Raw genomic sequence first — 22119 nt, 5'->3', positions numbered from 1 at the left:
CTGCACCATCTACCGACTGCTGTCTCTGGGCTGAATCATCCTTCTTCTCTAGCTAACCTCGAGGCCCACCTAAGTCCTGCCGGCCCCGGCACCCAAAGGCTCAACCCATGGGGTGAAGCTCTAGCGGCCTCTAGCTTCAGCTCACTCCACCTGCTGATGGTGGGGACCCATAGGTCCTCAGCTACAGGTTGCGTCAACCCCACCTCAGCCCGAGGGTCCACCTCCGACGCAACATTCTGCACCTCTGTTCTTTCTCGTCTGACCATCATCTGATACTCTTCACTCTTAAATACCCTTCCTTATATTCTTGTCTTATCATCTCCAGCATCTTCAGGAATATTGGGGCTATTGACTACCAATACTGTCTTATTTCTCGTATCTTCTACATAATTATCTGATTCTGTTGATTGAGGCAGTTTCTTCTTATAACACTATATTCTCCGACACTTTAGACGCCTTTCCCATCCACTGTCCTGTAAAGTGTGATTAACCTCAACCTTAGCTCAGTTCCGGAGTTTGCTTCTCTGTTCCTTTATCCGGTCTGCAGAACAGAGAAGGGAAACCATGTACATTATAGAGGAACTGCTCTTGCCAAAGTCTCCAGTGACCATTTGTGGCAAAGGGCAAGGGCCTTATTCAATCCTCATCTTTCTTGACTTGTTCACTGCTTTTGACATCATTGATTACTGTCTACATTTTGTCACATTGTACTTGATTAGAATTTGAAACTATGCTCTATCCTGGTTTTCTTCTTATCTCTCCCATTGTACTTTTATTGTATTCTCTGGTGGTTCTTATTCCATTGCTATTCTACAGCCCGGGACCCTCTTCTCTTTTCTATCTATACTTCTTCCCTTAGTGTTCTGACCTCTTTCCATGACTTTCAGTACCACTTTTATGCTGATGACTCCCAGATTTACTTCTCTATACCAGAAATTTCACCTCACATCCAATCCCAAATTTTAGCCTGCTTGTCTGACATCGCCACCTGGATGTCCTGCCACCACCTTAAACTTAACTTTGATGCCTCTCTTTCCTCCTGTACATACTCCAAAAGTGTGTTTGTTGTTCCTCTATAACATCACTAAAATCCATCCTTTTCTTTCTGAACATACTACCAAAACACTTATCCACTGTCTGCCATTACCTCCTACTTAGACCACTGCAGCTTGCTCTTTGATAGCCTCATGCTGAACCGTCTTTTTCCACTGCAGTCTGTTCAGAATTCAGCTTCACAACTTTTCTGTCTTCACTTTCAGAATGACCATGTAACTCCCTCTTCTTAATTCACTAGATTGACTCCTTGTCTTCTTCTGCATACAGTTCAAGTTTTTCTTACTCACTCTGCAGCTCCTCTACCTATCTTCTCTCTCCCTACATCCTTCCCTGTGAATTTGTTCATCAGTCAAATTACTTTTATCTGTGCCTTTGTCTTTCACTACCACCTCTTGTCTCTGTGCTTTCCACCTTGCTGGTGTGTCATCATTCCTCTCTGGTCGAATTCATATCCAGTTTAATAAGGCACTTTTTTGAAACTGTTTTAAAATCCTAAGCACTTCTCTACAGTAAATGTACTTCTCATAAATTCTTCATTGTCATGTGTTTGACTTGACTAGAATGTAAGCTTCATAGAGCAAGAACTGTATCTTAGGGGTGTGTGTATAGCACTGTATATGTCTAGTAGCAATTTAGATATGATAAATTGCAATAGTAATATACAAAATCAATACGTTAGGTCTTTTCCTGTACCAAGGCTTTGTTTCTGTGGAGAGGCAGCTCTGCTCAGTGCATTAAGAATATATATAGTGTATCACCTGTTTTTGTGTACCTCTCTCTCCTTCTTGTACACATGGACAAATGCATAGCACTCCTTAAAAGTGGATTTCTAATAGCAAATATTTGATATGCTGGTGCATGTACACTTTCAAGGATGATGTTTTGGCCATCCAGATGAAGCAAGAATGACCTAAAACAGCTTTGCTACTGGACTAATCAATGAGGATATGTTGGGTTTTTGGGTTGGTTTTTTTGTCATCATGAGCTTTCTCCCATTGTGTGCCTTGATAACATTATGAGACCTGATGGAGATGTGTAGCTTGTAAGACATGAAGAGACACATTGCTTCATTCCTGGAACGTGTTTGTTTCCTGGTTTGTATTTCTATAAAACATACATGTGATTTCCATTTTTATGACACTGAGGTTTTTGGGGCCTTTTAAATGTAAGAATGAATGCAAATGGGAAGAAAAATCCTGACTTCAGAATATGATATAAACTTCCTTTTATTTAAAGATTACTAGATAAGGGTAGGGTTTTTGTGATTATGATATGAAATTGCTAAAAAAAAAAAGATCTGGGGGTTATGCCATGCCTATGCACCTAGGGAGAGGGGAGGGTATAATAAGGGGAGGCTGGTTGTTAATGGTTGTCAGTGTATTTGATTTAATGCATTTTGATGTATTTGGCAGAAATTTAATAAACATATTAAAAAAAATGATTTGGAAAAATTCCAAAGATGTTTGCTGATTATTAGATGGTCAGGGATAAAACAGAAAATCTAGTATTTAAATATGTATAGAGAATCAAATCACTAATTTTGTATTGGTGTTAATAAATATGACTTTTTTCCCTTTATTATATAGAAAAGCTGTACTTAAAAGAGATCTGCCATACTGTGATGGAGTTCTTTGGACCAGATTTAATCAAATTGTAAGTAATCATAAACTCTGCTAGTGTAAAACACTTACAGTAGGGAGTAATTCTGCTATCTAAGGGCTCGATTTTCAAAGCAACTTGTGTGCAGAAAAACCCTGTATATGCGCATAAGTGGCATTTTGAAAATTAATTGGGGACTATGCATGTAAAAGGATGTGCAGAACCCCATTTGAAGTGAACTTTTATCTGCACTAGCAAGAGGCTTTCCAGGGGATTGATGAAAGGACTTTCGATTTTTGAAAATATGCATGTAAATGTACACACATAGAAAGTTACACTGATTACACAGTTGTAACCTTTTGCTCTTATGTTACGCACATAAGTCCACTTTGAAAATTTGAGCTAAATTCCGCAGACTTTAGCTCGGGGTGGCCAACTCTTACTCTCAGGATATCCACAATGAATATGCATGAGACAGATTTGCATAAAACGGAGGCAGTGCAAGAAGTGCTCCATGGCTTGTTATTTGCAAAGATTCTAAACTTCAGAGATGGAGGCCAGATTAGCAGGCCAGCCAGGAAAAATAGGGCAGATCTCCTACAATTCCAGTAGAATCGCTATTTTCTCTAGACTTTTCCAGTGCAACATAGCACAAACAAAAAACTTTTGATGGAGCTGTAATTGAACACTGTGTCCAAAATTAATGCTGGCAGCATAAAGAACTATGAGCGCAGTTTTAAAACTGTCTGCATTGAGGTCCATATTTAAGGATTTGCCGAGCGAGCAAGTTACCCAGATATTCAGCAACACTTATTCAAGTATCTGATTTATTTATTGGACTTGATATCCTGCTTCTACCACAAAAGCACTCAGAGCAAGATACAGAAAACTGACATCACAACTTAATAAAACAGATAACACATAACAGCAAAATGGAAAATAAACAACAATAACAAAAAAAAACAAAAAACAACCAACAGTGGCTCAGAGTAAAATTGAGGCTGAGTACCCAGGTAAGTTTATGACAGCGATTTGTCTGGCTAGTGTTATCCAGGTTTCTTTGATATTCAGTGTTGTCCAGATAAAGTGAAACCCCACCCTGGGAACACCCCCCCCCCCCCAATGCTGCCTCTTGTTATGCAGATAAATTCTGCATGGGCAATGATTTGAAGCTGCTCGGCCTCACCCGTACTGCGTGCAAGCCCCGGTATTGTTTGTGTGGGCTCACGGGGCCGCAATGGCAGGAATTGCATGCGCAAACACTCTGGCCTCTTCCGCGACTGAAAGAATTTTACAGAGCCTGTATGATGTATGCGTAGTCTGGCCGGGTAGAGCAGTGTGAACTGAACACATCTGCATAATGAAGCTCAGTAGAGACCGGCGCCATCTTCTTTCTTAAGGCCTCCATGTGCGCGGAGTAGTCCTGAAACAGCAGAAGCTGATGGCCCTGATGTTCCAGGCAGCAATGTCTCAGCTTGTACCAGGGCACTGTCTGAAGTTTCCAGCAACTGGGATGAGTTCAACTTTGATGTTAAGGAATCCATACCCTGAGCACCTTCTTGATTTTCTTTTTTCTTAAATGGAGATAAGTAGGTGTGATTTTGATAATGGAGTCTGCCGTTTCAGGAACCTTGAGGATTTCCAAGACATATTTCCTAGGCATATCTTTTGCTGAAATGTGTGGAAGTTTAGGAAAATTTATAAAACGAAGATTTTTCCCACATATTACATTTTCCAAATTCTCAAGTTTGTTCTGAAGCAGTTGGTTCTCTTTTATCAACAGGTGCTGGGTAGGCTTCAAACTTTGCATATCCTGTTTCACTTCCTCTATGTCTTTTTGAAAGGAAACGTCTGATTTTTCCAATGACATTACTCTGTTTCTAAGGTATTAACTCTGTCAATGACAGGATTCAATTGCAAAGTCATGGAAGTTCCAAGATTCACTATAGCCTCCCAGATAGAGTCAAGAATAATCAGTTTAGGTCTTACCAGGGCAGGTACAGGAAAATTACTCAAAGGGCTTGTAACCGGGGTAGAGACATATTCAGCTTGGACCTGAGACCCTCCCTTCGTCGGTGAGCCAGCATTACCCATGCCAGGGCCATCTCCGGCATCTCCTCCTGCATAGGGTCGCAGGGCGTCAGCATCGTTGGCACACGACCCTCCCGACACCACATCCTGATCTCTGGAGGCAGCCAGGTTCGCCGGTGCAACCCTAACGATCGGGGAAAGAGAGGGCGGCAAGTCCCAGGGGAGAAGCCAGCAGCTCCTCTCCAGCCTCCTCCCCCAAGGACAACACCCCCGATCGACTCCCACGCTGAACGTGAGCATCCATGGGGCCCGAGACAGAGGAAGCAGCGGTTTTGTTCATTACATGTAACTGAGCCTTAACGGCCACAGTGAACCGCAGGGTTAAGCCCTCACCTTAGCCCTGCATTTTCAGACCTTATGCGGCATTAGTGAAAAGCAAAGCCTATTCAAGGCCAAAGGGGAAAAATCACCGGAGCTCACGCAGACTGCTCTGCGGCGACCATCATGAATCCCAGTTAAAAGCGATTCTCTGCCATTTCAGTCCTCTGTGTGTGGCTCTCAGTTCGTTCTTTAATTTCCTCCTTCGCAGTCTGAAACTTTAATCACTCTATCATGCAGAGCTGGCGTTACACTTTGCGCAGTGCGCTGCGCGATACCGTCAGGAATTATTTGGGGGGGGGGGGGTCGCCGCTCTGTCTCTCTTCCGGCGCCGCCGTGTTTGATCACCGGCTTTAGCCTTGCCTCGCGTGGCTCTGACCGGCTCGCTGCTCATAACTTGCTTCAGAGACCGCGTCCAAAAAGCAGGCCACACCGATATAAGTTAGTTAAGATGATTATAATTGCAGAATTTCTTGCAGTTTTTTTTTTGGGGAGGGGGGGGGGGGGGTGCTGCAGGAGCTCAAACTGCCTGCGAGCACTTCAGCACGCTGCCATGCCGGAAGTCCAGCCATTGATTTTCATCGGGGATGCTTTAACCACTTACAGCGCTCCCTTTTACTGATGTCAAATGCATGATCTTTTGTCAAGCTAGCTCATGGCATGGGATTTCATCATTTGAACATGCCATTTGTTAACGGAGCTTAGCGGATATCGCATCTGCCTTTTTGTTAAAGGTATTGCACTAAGAGTTTTACATTATGCAACTGGGGGGAGGGGCTAGGGCAGCTGCTCCTTTTTTTTTTTTTTCCCCGTGTTTTTCACATATCAAGTGGCTTCATCTGTTTTTGAACTCCAAGTCCAAATTGTGGTGAAGCAGATCACAAAACGTTTCACTGTCTGTCACAACACAACCCAACCACTGCAGTGAGAATGACAGTGAAACGCAAGTAGGCACTGGGCATCGACCATCTCAGTGCGCCTGCTGCAGGCTCAGATCGAAGGCATAAAACTCAGGAGATTTTTAGCCTGGGTTCAGGTTATCTATAGTACAGAATCTTAAATTGGCAGTGGTTTGTTCATTGCATGTAGCTGAGCCTAAAGGCCGCAGTGAACTGGTCTAAAAGGACCAAAATTCTATGCCTTGATTGATTAGCTTGTCAAAGCAGGAGACTTGTGTGAGCAATAAAGAGTGACCTTACCAAGAATAAATGCAGCAGCCTTCCAACTGCAGTGCTGCTGTGTGTGCCATGATGTTTACCTTTTTTTTTTTTTTTTCTCTGTCTTGTTTCCCTTCAGGCTTAACCATAAAGTGAATGCAGATGTAGTGTGCCATGCTCTCAACCTATGCACAAAGGAGCCAGGCCTGCCGTACTGCCATGCCTACCATCCTCCGGAGGTCAGATGCGTTTATTCCTCTTTCAGATATTCAGAACACACTGAAGGCCTGTCAGACAGTTAAAGGGCTCAGATTCAAAGACCTATAATCTGAACGTTTTTATGCGTCTTCCCAATTCAATCCTCCCCTCTCAATCTGAGTCCATGTTCTCCCTCCAATCTACAAATTTACACTCTCCCACTTAATCACTCAGTCCCTCTTCACTCTCTCCTCTCCAGCTATCTTTTTGTCCCTCCATGCCATTTCCCCAGGTCCTGCTATCAGAGGCCCTGTTCTCCTCTTAGGGCTGCTCTCTTTCCCTCCCCACCTCTGCTCGCTGACCCAGCCTTTCTTGTTCTCTGTCCTGCAACCCCCTGGTGTATTTTTTTTCCAGGCAGGGAATGACCGCTGGCTGACTTAACTGCAGCACGGCTTGCTTGCAATTATCCTCCATGACTCGGATTTGCAGTCCTCCTGACTCTGACGGCTCAGTGCACCGCTTCTGTCTTATACTTGACTTCCCTCGCGCTGGGTCTGCTCGGTTGGGGTGGATCCCCCCCTTCCTCCTTCCCATGCACCCCTATTCTTGCTCCTGCTCTGTTCTCCTGGAGTGTGTGCATGCAGCAGATAGCATGAGCTTCTCTGTTGCGCACGCGCACGAGGATTTCCTGGGCTCCCAATAATGACGATGCTGCTCGGGGGGGAGGGGCAGGGGCCTGAGAGGTGTTTGAACTGCGATCAGCTGGCCTGGCTCACTACCTGTAAATATTTGTATAGCTGCCACAGCCACTTCTTCTCACCAGCATTTATTTGGCCGTGCCTGAGGTGAGGAGAAGTGGCTGTGGCAGGTATACAAATATTTACATGTAGTGAGTTAGCCCAGTGGTTCTCAACCTTTTTTTCAGATGGGACACACCTGACAGGTGGTTCTCACTGCCCACATGTAGCACATCCGAGCTAAGCCCCCAAACAGCTGCTCCTCCCTACCCCACTCCCTGGTCCTCTACATAACTTTAGTTACTGAGTCCTTATTCAAGTGTTTAAACTGCCAAGTGTTTGTTAGTTACCCTTTAAAGAAGAATAAGACACTCCTATCTCATCATCTCATGTGTTCTTTGTATATCAAACGAGAGTTCCAAATTGTTAAATAAGTTACTCTCAGGCCGATACAGTACAGTGCGCTCTGGTGCGCTAGCTTTACCCCTTATTCAGTAAGGGGTAATAGCGCGTCGATACAGTACAATGCGCTCCGATGTGCTAGCTTTACCCCTTATTCAGTAAGGAGTAATAGTGTGTCGAAAACGCGCATCCAACCCCCTGAAACTAATAGCACCTGCAACATGCAAATGCATGTTGATGGCCCTATTAGTTATTCCTGCATGATTCAGTAAGTAAAATGTGCAGCCAAGCCGCACATTTTACTTTCAGAAATTAACGCCATTAATTTCTGCCAGCGCCGGGGAAGTGTACAGAAAAGCAATAAAAACTGCTTTTCTGTACACCCTCCGACTTAATATCATGACGATATTAAGTCGGAAGTCCCAAAAGCAAAAAATAATTAAAAGTAAAAAAAAAATTTTGAAATCGGCTCGTGGCTCATGGGTTGAAACCCGGATGCTCAATTTTGACGGTGTCCGGGTTTCCAAACCCGTGGCTGTCAGCGGATTTGAGAACCGACGCTGGCAAAATTGAGCATCGGCTGTCAAACTCACTGACAGCCGCTGCTCCTGTCAAAAAAGAGGTACTAGGGATGCGCTAGTGTCCCTAGCGCCTCTTTTTACTGGGGGCCCTAATTTGAATATTTTTTTTTTTAACTGAATCACACGCACAGGAGAGTGGCCTGTGAGCGCACCGGGAGAGCGCTCGCCTGCTCTCCTGCAACTTTTCCTGCATCGGCCTGTCTGTTATTATGTAAAGAATAATAAGACACCGTTTTCATATTATTCCATTAGTTACTCTGTAAACCAATGTAATATGCCTTATCGAATGTCAGTATATAAAATCAAATTAATAAATAAAAAAATAGTAAAATCCAACAATTAAAAACTCATAAAAATTATTAAAAATTGTCCAAATATCAATAAAATATTTCAAAACTGCAGACATCACATAATACCCAATAATTAAAATGGCAGTCAATCAAGAAAAATAAACTTATAAAGCCACCTTTACTTACCCTCTCCAGCAACTCTCCTACTCCTTTCCCTTCCAGGCCAATAGCACTCACCAGAAGCATCAAGGGCTGCTGAAGTTCTATCCTCACAGTCCTCTGCCTTAGGGCCTACAACCAATCACTCACACACAGTCTCTGTCTCACACAGACCAGTAACCTCCCTAACTAGTCTCCCTTCCTCACATACACATATACACCAGTCACCGCCCTGACCAGTCTCTGTCTCTCCCACACTCACACCAGTCACCTCACTGACTAGTGTGAGACATCGGTCTCTGTCTCTCCCACACTCACACATACACACACTAGTCACCTCACTGACCAGTCTCTGTCTCTCCCACACTCATACCAGTTACCTTGCCGACCAGTGTGAGACATTGGTCTCTGTCTCTCACACACTCCCACACACACACACCAGTCACCTCACTGACCAGTCTCGGTCTCTGTCACACACACCAGTCATCTCCCTAACCAGTCTCTGTCTCTCCCACACACACACAGTCACCTCCCTGACCAGTCTCTGTCTCTCCCACACACACACACCAATCATCTTCCTGACCAGTCTGTCTCTCACAGAAACACATCACCTCTGACCAATCTCTCTCTCAATCACAAACATGCTCTCTCACTTACATGCAAGCTCTCAATCACACACAAATGCTCTTACTCCCATTCTACCACACACACACACACACAAAGCTGCCAGTCGCACCCAGGCATCCATTCTACCACACACACACACAAAGCTGCCACTCACACACCCATTGTACCACACACACACACACACACAAACTCTCACTCTTGCACCCAGGCATCCATTCTACCACAGGCACACAAAGCTGCCACTCATACACACACAAGCTCACATGGAGCCTCTTCTCACTGGCCCAATAACCCTGGCCTCCGCTTATCAGCCGCCTCTGGCCTAGCCTTCGGCAGTGGTGCACAGGGTCTCTCCGCTCTTCGTCTGCTGGCAGCCCTGCAGCCTCTCCTGCTGCTGCCGGGTCACATCTCCCCCGGACGGACGGTTGGCAACCCTAGCGATGGCGCACGTGCCCACAGAGAGGGCTCTGAGTAACCCCTCTGGCATACGTGCCATAGGTTCGCCACCACTGCCCTAGGCAGTCGGGTTTTCAAGATATCTCCAATGAAATGTGCATGAAATGTATTTGTATACATTGGAGGCAGTGCATGCAAATATATCCAGAGCTGCCAAGTTACCCAGTTCCAGTAGTGAGATTTTAGGCCAGTCCTAGTTTTTAAATTACATCCCAAAGCAGTATGGATTTGTTGTCCCTGGGCCTAACAATTGAAATCAATGTGTCAGGTCCCATAATGCATCAGAATGGAGTTGTCAGCACTCCAGGACTGGCCTAAAATCTCACTCCTGGAACTGGCTAACTTGGCAGCTCTGTATATCTCATGCATATTTATTAGAGTATCTAAAAACTCTGACTGGATGGTTGAGTGGGGTCCCCAAAGACCAGTCTGAGTACCAGTGGACTAGAGCAATTGTTTAACAATTGTGCACTAGTCATGTTTCAAATCTGTCCTCCAAAGCTCAAGCATTGCTTAGCAGTATGACTACAGACACTTACACTGGTATTTCTGTTCTGAAGCCATGGTTATGTCTGATTTACATGAATACTTGTGAACTACATGCAAAGAGGAAAAACTTTGGGCTATTAATGTCATGTGTATTTGTGTATTTGCATGTCTGAATGCATTCAAGTACACAGAACAGGAAGTGTATCGTCATGTCAAGGAGTCACACGCTGTGCTTTTATTTCATCAGTTCCGAACGAAGGTCCCTTGAGAATAACAGAGCCATGAGTCACTGGTATAGTCTGGGACAATGAGTGGAACTTGTGCATATTTGGCCTTGAAGTGAGATTTTCCCTTGTATTTAACTTATACGAATAACAAAGGTGGGCAATGCCTGATTGGTGTAAAAGGGATGGATGTATTTTTAGGAAGGAAGGATAATACTACCCAATCATGCGCAACTTTAGAAAGCCAGAGCTCATGAAGTGTGGTAATTGAGGTATTCTCTGACAAACATGAAGTAAATATAACTTGATGTGCGATAGCTCTGCTGGTACCTGACACTCTTGCAAGCAGTTAGGGGATGGACGTGCCCTGAACTTTCATTACCTGTTCCTATTCTGTGTATTCTTCCATTGATTAATTTTCTTCGAGCAGAATCCAGAGGTTAGATAAATCATCTGCCAAGTATATAAACAAGCCTTGCTAAAAATATCTGTTCCGTTCCGCTCTGTTTACTGATTTTCACTTGAGTCCATCATTTATTCATTTAGGTTATGCGTGCCTTCGTTTCCAGGGTTAGCCAAGTGTAGGTAGTGAATACAATTAAAAAAAAAAAAAAACATAATTGCTTTTCTCTACAAGGCAACCCAATTCTCTGTTTTTGTTCCTGGTTATTTTTTCATATGTTAATGAATTAATTTCAGAAGCAGTGTGACATTTTTCAAGGTGTATTGAAAACCTGAGAGCATGCTCAGGGAGCCCTGCATCTTCTGGACTGGCTACAGTAGCTGGCATGATTGACCTTGACTATGCCCTCTTAATGTAAATAACCAAGAATGGCCTTTGCAGCCTGCTTGTGGAGGTGGTGGTGTAAGCTCTCGGTTTGGTTTGGTAGAACACCCTGAGCTATCATTTTTTTCCCATTTAACTTCTTGTTGTTCAATAAACTGATTTGCTTTAGGAATGTTGTGCTTTGGATTGGACGTCACCTGGAATTAGTGACACTGGAGAGGAGTAAATTCTCAGTCACTGAGAGATGGCTGCATTTTTATGCATGTTTGAGTAATCTCTGGTAAGAGATGGAAAAGTGTTGAACCCCCTGACCCCTTAGGTATTCATAAATGACTCAACAGTTTCCCCATGTAAGAGTGTTTTACTGTTGTAAAAAATGAGGGGGTCCATGTTCAAACACCATTTAGATGGATAACTCACAAGTTATTAATCTAAACGGTAAATATGGCATATTCAGCCACTTATCTGGCTATAATTTAGCTAGATAAAAAAAGGGGTGTTTCAGAGACATTCCTGAGAAGGATTGAGTTATCCGGCTAACCTAGTTGAATGTTGGGTATATCCAGGTAGATTAGCCTTCTTAGCAGGTCTAAAGTTATCCGGTCTTGTGTGGCTAGATAACTTGCTACTTAACTGGATATCTTGAAAAATATCCAGCTAAGTAGCACTATTATTATGAAGAGAAATAAATATTCAGAGGGCCAATCCCCTCCCTTCCTTCCCAAAGCTTAATACAAAGGCCCTCAGGCTGTAATCTCCACCCCTACCCCCCCCCCCCCACGTTGAAGTTTATGCTTCCAGCGCTGCCTCTGTCAGAGAAGCACTGGAGGTGCTGGGAGTGGGGCAGAGGGTCTAAAAGGTATCAGGGAGGGATGGGAAAGGAAGGAAGGTGGGTGGGTATGTTGGAGGGCAGGGAGGGAGGCAGCTTGATCCTCTTTAATAGAAAATCGGGGGGGGGTGCAGAACCCTTTGCTTAGTCCATTTCGATGGGCTTGGAGACGTTTAACGTCTTGTCTACAGCTTCCTACTCATTGCTCTTCTTATATGCCATTACATGGCAACTTAGATTTTTTACCAGATACTCAATCCCAGGGGGGGGTTAAAGTTGAAACACAAAAGCATTCTTATTTTATCCCATGTTCTGGAGCAGGATGGAACTTTACTCTCCTTCTCTGAACTCAAAGGACGATTCGGCTTACGAGATTCAGACTTTTTCTTTTACTTGCAGCTCCGCCATTATGTTGCCTCTCTACCTAGGGAGGGCTTGGAGTGCTCCAAAGCTGAGGCACTAGAGAAAATCATACAACCAGAAAGGGCCAATGTCTCACTTGCACGTATTCATAAGGAGCTAAAACGAGCCGGGAATGATGATTATGTGTCACCATTATGAAATACATGGAAGCAGGGAGCCAATTTCTCACTGTCCCAAAGGGGTTTTCTGTCTAGTTTTCGCCTGATCTGACAGATTTCACCCAACATGGGCTTAACGGAAATCCAGTTCAAGTTTATTCATAGGGCTTACATTCGCCTTATATTGGCTTATAAAGCTGGATTTATTCCAAAGGGAGCCTGTCCCAAATGCACAAGTGAGAAAGGATCGTTCATACATATGTTTTGGACATGCCCCAGGATAACTACATTTGGGCAAGGATCTTACGTTATTTAGGCAACATTGTTCATGTGCGTTTACCCCCAAGTGTAGAGGCAGTATTATTTGGCATGGGCTTCCGCATAGCTGTGCGAAGAGTGGGTGCTCTGTTACAGGGGAAAAAATCATTTTATTGGGCTGGAAAGAGGAAGAGTCACCATCGTTCTGGCAGTGGCGGAATGCACTCCTTAATATGGCGCTTATGGAATCCCTTATAGCAGCCACTTCCCCTACAGCTAAAAAGAAATATCTTAGTATTTGGGATAATTACATTCAAAGTCTTTCTGGGTGAGCTTGGAGCTTACTTTTAAATCTTTTCAGAAAGAGAAGGGAGAATAGAAACCAGGGACAGGCAAAGCACGATCAATATAACATCCACACACACTGCTGTATTCACTAAGTATGTAGTCTTTAAAGGACAAGTCACAATTTTAAAGTTAGTTCTGTAATAAAAACCGAGATAGAGACATGGACATGATTAATTACATCTAACATTATTGATCACTAACTATGTTACCGAACCTTATGGCACTCTTGTAAATGTGCAAATTACAGTATCATTAATTTTATGTGCCTCGATGTAAACCGTTGTGACGGTCTCCTCCAAACGACGGTATAGAAAAGATTTAAAATAAAATAATAAATATAAATAAATCATTTATAGTGTTTGGAGCACTGTTTGAAGTTTAAACACTATAGCTCATAGTAAATAATTTAGTCTATTAACCTAGATAAGAATATATAGAATCTCCTTGAGGGTGGGGTGGATTAGGGAGGGTTTATATGGTAACAATATTTGCTGCTTCCCTTTTATTGGACTACTTGCAATGTTAGGCTCTTTCTGGACCAGAGTACGGCAGCAGGGCCACGTTTATCCCTGGGGAACACTCCGCAGCTACATTTGCTGTGTCACCTGTACGTAGAGCTTAGTATTATTTGGGATGCAGTAGTATCTGATGGGTGTTTTATTATAAAACAGAAACTTTTTTGTTGGTTTATGCTACAATGATGGTTACGTTTATCATGGCTATGTTGGGGTTTTTTTTGTTTTGTTTTTATTTTATTTTTATTATATTTTTAACAAATTAAAGAACAATCGTACAATGTGAAATATACAGGAAGAGACAATCCAATTGACAATGATTAAAAGGCCATATTCTATATAATCCTTTATAACCCATAAGAAATATAATTATAATTCTAATCTATACCACATTGAATAATTATTTAAGTAAACTGGGGAGCCAATCAAATTCAAGCAGTGTCAAAGGCAATAAACAAAATAAAATCTCTAGCCATGCTGGATTCCAACTTTTCTTATCCAACTCCTTGGCAAGGATCTATTAGGACTGAGAATGCGTATCTAAATATTGACGTACTTGTTCGGGGTCATTAAATGCATATCGAGAATCATTATGAAAAAGCATACATTTACAGGGATAACGTAATATGAATTTCGCCCCTCTTGTAGTTACCTCCTCCCTCATTGCTATACATTTTTTCCTCTTTATCTGAGTAATACTTGCTATATCAGGAAATATTTGTAGTTGAATGCAGCTCTGAGACTGCATGTTCCACAGCGTCATTTGAGATCGGCGGACAAAGGTCTTTTATCAATTCCCACAATAAAATCAGCACATCTCAGCCAGATCCGAGAAAGAGCACTATCCATTGCAGGCTCAAAGATGTGGAACTCTTTACCACCTCAATTAAGGACACAGCGAGAAAAAAGCAAATTTAAAGCAGAACTGAAAACATGGTTATTTAATGCAGCATACAGTGAAAATTAAGTGCAGGCCGCTTTTTATTAATTCGCAAGCAAGGCTACAAAGTATATAGTTTTATTGTTTTTACTATATAGTTCTTATTGATCTTATAGTTTTTATTCACATTTTATATTTTAAACAGCTATGAGTTTGTAATTTCTTTCTTTTAGAATTTAGCTGTTTTACCTTTTATGATTGCATTGTAATTTCCTTACTGTTTATTTATTTGTATTGTAAACCGCTGTGAAGGCTTGCTGAGACAACGGTATATAAATGATAATAAATCTTAAACCTTAAACCTTGTACTGGGTGACCATACCTTGCCATGCCTTTTGATGTTTAAAGTAAGATCTTAAAACTGCATCTCTTTCTGAAACAAATACAAACTGAACTAGTAGAGTAGATCTTAAACTAATATCCATATCTTGAGATTTCTCTAGAAAGTCTGTCAGATTCAGATTTATATCCATTTGTTCTTCTTGTACTGGCACATTCTGTTCTGAAGTAGTTTGCTGGAGTATATAATAAATTTTGGAAATAGCTGGAATGGCATTCTCCGGGTACTTCAAAATATTTATCAGATAGTTCTTAAACATATCAAATGCTGATAGCATTTTTATTTTTGGGAAATTCAAAACTCTGAGGTTCGCCCTCTTCATCTGGTTTTCAAATAACTCAAGTTTATTTTCATGTATTCCCTCTGATTTTATCAAATTTATTTGAACCTTCTCAAAGCCCTTCATTTTCCCTTCCATTATATTTAACTGTTTTTCCACATTCTCCACTTTTTCTTCAGTTTTCTTTGTCTTTGTTAATGCCTCTTGAACAGTCTTAGGTTATTAATAGATAATTACATGGAAGTCAGAATATTTTTTATTTCTTGTAAGGATGGTGCTGCAATGGGAATGGAGCAAATAACAGAGAAATCATCATTCTCAGTTCCTACCTCGTCGAGGCCTTCTCCTAGATGTTCCTGGCACTGTTGTGGCTCTTGACCCTGACTCCTGGAACCTGGACTCTCCAGGTTCTCTGAGGCCACGGTTAATCCTTCCGCTCCTCTCTGTGGGTCAGGGTTTAATATGCTTTCAGTTTATCATGAAGACAGCACACTCCCCAAACTCATTGCCTTTTGGTTTGTTCTCACTTCTAGTGCCTGCTGACTTTGTATAAAGAAAGCAAAATAGATCTTACTACTACCTTTATTAAATGGTTGTAAAGCACCGCTAGACACATGCAGTGCTGTACAGATGCACATAGGAGATAGTCGCTGCTCCATGGAGTTTGCAATCTAGACAAGACAAATGTACATGGCAAACAAGAGTCTCTGGGAAGCATACTGTATTTATTGTAGAGAAGCGTTCAGGATTTAAAAGCATCCTCAAAAAGGTGAGTTTTTGTAGACTGGACTTGAATGCAGCAAGAGAAGAAGCATAACACAGCGAATCAGGAAATCTGTTTTATGCATACAGTGTAGTAAGGCGGAACTCACAGAGTCAGGAGAGCAGTGGTGGAGAAGGGCACAGGTAAGAGCACCTTGTCCAACAAATGGAGTTCATGAGGAAGGGTGTAGAGAGAGAATAGGTAGATAAGGAGGAATGAATGCAAGTAAGAGAAGCTTGAACTGTATGCAGAAGCAGATGGAGAGGAGAGCCAATGTAGCAACTTGAGAAGATCTTCTCAAACGTACCCTATCATTCTCACATACTGAGTACTTTGTGTAATATTTCTGACACATTGAGTGCCCATTTATCTCTGTTTTTGGTGATCTGTCAGGCTTAGAGCATTTCAAGGCTTACGAGTGTGGTATCTGGAAAAGTTACAATGCTGAAAAGCCATGGAAGGAGTGGCTCTAAGTTATGTCATGTCCAGGCTGGCTAACATTCATCCTAATAAAGACTTACAGATATGTGATAGGCATACTTGAGCTTTCATGCAGAACTAAATCTGACAGTGGCAGCAGAGTACCAATTTTGCAATTATGATGTAACAGTACAGCTATCTGCTGACCCTTGTTCGATACTATTTTGCTTATAGTCATGACTTTCCTCTCACTGAAATCTGCCATGGTGTCTCTAGTATTTAAGGGGGCAAAAGGGGTGTGGGTGAATTAGGTAAGGAGGGGCGCAAGCTGAAGCAATATTATCACACCTCACACTGGTGGCATCGCCACAGGGGTGCAAGGGGTGGCAAATGCCTCCCTCTACCAAAAAAAAAAAAAGAATTTGCTACCCTTTGCCACCCAGTTACCATCTCCTTTTTCTCCATGACAGTGCCGGGACTATGGGGAGAAGGGGTGAGGATCAAATGGTGCACTTGCAGAAAGGGCACGGTGTGGCCGAAGAAGTGAAAAAAACTAGAAAGCAAGTGGGGGGGGGGCCTATATGTGAGCTAGCGTGCCCTCGGGACCGTCAGCGAACCTTGCCCATTGCATGGGTTTCCTAGGTAACAGGAAGCCTGTGTGACAAGAGGGGGAAGGGGGCTGCTTCAGTGTCTGAGCACAGGCCAGCACACAAATAGGCCCCTTGCTTATTTTTATTTTTTTGCTTTTTTACAATCACCCTGCAGCTTTTCTGCAAGCACACCATTTGGACCCCATCCCTTTCACCCAAAGTCTCAGGGTCTTCGTGGATCAACTGATCCAAACTAGGTGAAGGAGGAGAACCTGGGATGGGGCCATGGGAAGATGCTGGGGCAGGGTGTTGTAGAGGAGAGAGGCAAGAGAATGGAAAAGAGAATGATGGAAGATGCTTGGCTAGGCTGGGGGAGAGAGTAAGGAGAGAGTTGGGAGAGGCTGGGGTGGGGAAGAGATTGATGGGAGATGCTGGACTGGGAAGGGGTAGAAAGTGATTGGAGATGCTGGGCTGGGGTTGGGTAGTCTGACAGTTAGAGATGTGACCCAAAGCCAAAATCAGACATTGCACAGACAAGGCCAGATTGGTGGGTTCTAAATGCCTTGTCCCCCCACTCAGCTGGGGGACAAGGCAGAAGCTGGAAGGACTCAAAGAAGGGGAGGTGCTGCATGCAGTGTGTGTGCTTCACAAAGTGGGACCCAGCTGTCTGTGCCCTGCATATGCTGCCCATTAGTCTTCAAGATAGCCAGGGCCCATTCAACACCTTAAAATTATGCATAAGGATCTTAAATTTAGCTGGATTTGGAATGGGCTGCCAATGAAGATGTTCAGGGTAGGAAGAAATGTGATCTCGAGGATCAGATCTGACCAGTACGTGAGTTGCTGCTTTCTGGACTAATTACAATGGCTTCTTAGTCTTAGTGACCAACCCCTCAAGTAGGGCATTGCAGTATCTTAAGTGTGACATTATTTGAACATGAATTAATATAGCCATCTCGGAAGACTCAAAATACGGCTTCAGCATTTTAATCAGTTTATGTTGCCAAAATGCAGTTCTTGAGATTTTGGAGATGTGTCACTGAAAATTCAAGTTATCTGCTAGTTACATACCCAGATTCTGTTTCTCCCTACATAATGGAAGAGGAACCCCATTTAACAAATTCAAGCTCACTGATGTTTGTAAGGTTACACCACAAACAAACAGTACCTCAGACTTTTCTGGTTTTAGGTGATTGTATAAAGCCCAGTGCCAAATTGCTCTCAGATATTGATGTTCTCCAAGGAACCCCTAATATCGAAATCTAGCGAGTAGTACAATTCAATGTTGTCAGCATATATATGAAAATTTTCTCCATATTTCCTGATCATTTTTACCAATGGACCAAGGAAGATGTTAAACAATATTGGGGATAAAAGTGAACCATGAGGAATACCACATAATAGGGGCTGAGGACATAGAACTTGAGAACACCTGTTGGACACAGTCTATAAAGTAGGAGGAGAACTATGCCCAGAAGACCAGCTTTTGCCAGCCTTCTCAGAAGTATCTGATAATCTATCAGTTCAAATGCTGGAGAGGAATCCAGCATAATCAGCATCGAGGACGTATCCTGATCCCTAGCAAAAATATATTCATTTATAAGAGATAGTAACAGAGTTTGCATTCCATGGTGTGCCCTAAACCAAGATTGATGAGGGTCTTAAAGATTAAGATCCCCAAGATATTTCTGGAGTTAGTTTAACACTGCAGCTTCAATTATTTTGAACAATAAAGGAACATTTGAAACTAACAGCAATTGTTAGTACCTCAGGGTCTAGGGATGCCTTTTTTATTTTCCTTTAGTAAAAGGCAGACAGCTGCTTGTTTCAGAAACCAGTGTAAAAAAAATTTCAGGCATTGAGAAATTAATGATCTGGCTTATCCAGGGAGACAGAATATCTCTTAGGTTATGTGCAGCCTCAAAAAATTCATTTAGTTTGTTTGTTTGTTTCATGGCTGCCCCAATTCATTTTATTAGATTGGGAAAGAAAAAAAATATTCATTTTTTTATTCCATTCATTTTTTCGTGGTACATTGAAATCAATAGGGGAAGACACCAGTGACCACTGTTAAAGAAAAATGGAGGCCCAGGCTTAGGCTCAAAGCCTCGATCCAAGCTCAATGCTGGGCCCTGGCTGAGACCTGGGTCTGGGCATGGGCCTAGGCCTGAGGCCAGGTCCTGGTTGCGAAGGTCTAGGCTTAAGGTCTAGGTCTGGGTTCAAAGCCTGGGTCTGGGCCAGATGCCAGAGCTTGGCTGAGTCCAGATCTCAGTCACTGCGACCCAGGCCTAGGGCTTAGGCCTAGGCCTGACACTGGGGCCCGGCCAAGAGTGGGCCCCGTTGCCTAGGCCCAAGCCAGATGCTGGGGCCCAGCTGAGGTTGGGTCCCAGTCACTGAGGCTCAGTCCTATGCCTTGTTCTTATGTCAGGGCCTGTTCAAGAGCAGGTCCTAGTCGCCAAAGCCTGGGCCAGATGATGGGACCCAGTCTCACTGAGACCCATGTCTAGGGCCTAGGCCTAGGTCTGTGTCTGACTCCAGGGCCTGGCCAAGGCTGGATCCCAGTCACTAAATCCAGGGCTGGGCCTAGCCAGGGCTCCGGGTTCCGTTACCAAGGCCCAGGTCTAAGCCCGTGAGCAGGCCTTCTGACATCATCTTTGATTGATCCTGCAACTACAAGTGATGTTCTCTACCTAGAGAACATGCTGCAGTGATGTTACTTCGGTGCCTTCCTCCAGGGCACACACCGCTATTTTTTGCTTCAGACCAGGCCCCAGGGATGGGACTAGACTGAGGCCTGGTCCCATTGGAGGTCTGGGGTTTGGGTTTTTTTATGCAAACAAATATGAAATGTACATACAAATTTTCATGTATATTCATCTGAGGTCTGTTTTCAGTTTGCACCATTCATATGAACCAAAAATAGTCTCATTTGGTGCGTTTTTTGCATTTGTTCCAAATGAATGCACATCCCCAGTATCTCTGGCCTCTTTGATTGATCTCTAAACATACATGAAGAAGGATTCATTTTTGCAAGAATTTTGGATACCTCCCAAGGTCGTACTGAGGTCATGTTATAACTTTTGTGACTGAGACAGTAGTCATTTCCAGATTGCTATCTGACTTTCTTTAACATAACCCTTTCTTATCTAGAGGAAACTCTTCATCTAATAATGTCTCTGAACAAATGCAAGAGATCTTGTTACACAAAATTGTGGAAAAGTTATTGCAGTTGGTGGATGGAAGGCAGCTTATTCAAATCTGGGTCCCCACCTATACTTTTGGTAATTATAAATAACTCTTTAGAGGCATTACCAGACTTGGAGATCTGAGAATAATAATATACTTTTACCACTGATACAATTTCCTGCTTTCTATATCATTCTGTGCCTCTTACATGCCTGTTTATTTGATTCAGGCAGAGACCATCTCCAAGCTTGCTGAAGTATTCAAGTCTTAACGCTTCATATCTTGAAGACAGGATGTGAACCATGTAGGACAATTCTGTCTTCTAATCTTACTGACTTCTTTGGGACCATAAGGGGATTAGGTAACTAGCGTCCAACTGCCGGTTAAACAGTGCGCTCGACTGAGCTCACTGTATTGCAACGGCCCCAGTGTGAATGTATGTATGTATGAGAGAGAGCATGTGAGTGTGAGAGCCTGAGTGTGTGTATGTGTGAGAGAGACAGCGTGTGAGAATGAGAGCCTGACTGTTTTTGAGGGAAGAAGACGAAGAGAAAAGAAATAGAAAAAAAAAAGACCCTGTAAGAGGAACTGGCAAACAAACAAGAAAGGGAAGGTGGAAAAAAAGCCTGTGACCAACCGATTAGAAAACCAAGATCAGTCAGCAAAGGTAAAAAAAGAAATTACTTTTTAGTGATTGGCATATGTTATCTTTGTGAATGTGCAAGAGTAGCACTTTCTCTATGCTGATCTCGCAATATACGAGATCAGTGTGGAAGAACTGGAAGCCCACAAATGTTTAACACCACAGGGCCTGCACAGAGGAGGCAGCAGAATGGGCTTCAGTGCCAGTAGCAGCAATCGGCGCCTCCCCGATAGCCACAAGGCAGAAGTGACAGCGGCAGCAGAGGAATGAGACTGGCTCCGAGGTTGCTAGTAGAAGAAAGAGATGGGGTCTGCCTTCAGTATGCACACTGACACAGTCTGCCCCTTCCAACAGCCCTGACTCTCCTCTGTCCAACCTTCTCTGCCCAGCATCCCTCTTTCCCCTCCACTACACCTTCCGTCCAGCATTTACTTTACCCCTTCCTCCTGCCAAAGGGAAATATTATACCATCCCAGTTATTCCAGAAGAATGAACATGCACACATCCTTGAGCAACTGATGCCTCTCATCCCCCTCTCTCTCATACAACTCATACTCATGCACACTAGAAACAACCCCTCCAGGAGCAACCTATCCTTCATCGTCCTCATCTGGAGCAAGTCATCCCTCCCCCCCCCAGCCTGAGTATGTCAGCCAGTCAGCATGAAAGTGTGTGTGTGTGTCAGCATGCATATGCATAAGAGAGCATATGAGAGACTGTGAGAATGTGTGTCAGCAAGCATGTGAATGAGAGTGTGCGGGTCAATGTGTGTGTGTGAGCATTCCCACTTCTTAATCCAGCTTTGATTGAGCCTATGTGTGAGAGTGATCATGTGTGTTAGAGAGTGCGGGTGTGTTATATGAGAGAGGGAGGAGAAAGACTGTGCACACCCTCCATCCCTGACTAATGCACGATAACTTATTTGATTTTATATTCCCCCTTTCAGTCACTTCAAAGTGGATTTCATTCTCAGGATGACTGTAGAAAAAAAGGTTCCCAGGTATGGGGAGTGGAGGATTGTTTTTAGTCATTATTATTTTTAATTATTGGGTGTTAATTGATATGAATCCTGTTTTGAAGTATGTTGTCAGTGTTTAGGAAATTTTAAGAAATTAGTTTTTAATTATTGGATGTTCTATTTGTCAGCTGTTTTCAAATATTCTTTTTAATAGTATGATTTTACTATTATGTTTTATTTTTCTTGATTTTATGGTTTGTTGTTTTATGACGAATAGTGATGTTTCTATTTTTCCATTGTTTCACTGCATACAGAGTTCAGCTTGTAGTATCCAGTTCATTTTTTGTCAGCACACTT

General features: G+C 43.0%; 1 protein-coding gene across 2 annotated transcripts in view; it reads left to right on the top strand.

The window, feature by feature from the left end:
• AOAH (acyloxyacyl hydrolase) overlaps positions 1–22119 on the top strand; it is a 221324-nt gene that overhangs the window by 32408 nt on the left and 166797 nt on the right. For both annotated transcript variants that reach the window (XM_029589499.1, XM_029589500.1), the window contains 2 exons: positions 2643–2709; positions 6361–6460. In XM_029589499.1, coding sequence (XP_029445359.1) covers positions 2643–2709; positions 6361–6460 — 167 coding nt within the window. The remainder of the gene's footprint in view (positions 1–2642; positions 2710–6360; positions 6461–22119) is intronic.

This window comes from Rhinatrema bivittatum, chromosome 2 (assembly GCF_901001135.1).
Source record: "Rhinatrema bivittatum chromosome 2, aRhiBiv1.1, whole genome shotgun sequence".
NCBI lineage: Eukaryota > Metazoa > Chordata > Amphibia > Gymnophiona > Rhinatrematidae > Rhinatrema > Rhinatrema bivittatum.
Note: the sequence above shows the minus strand (reverse complement) of the source record. Positions and strands in the feature narration are given on the sequence as shown.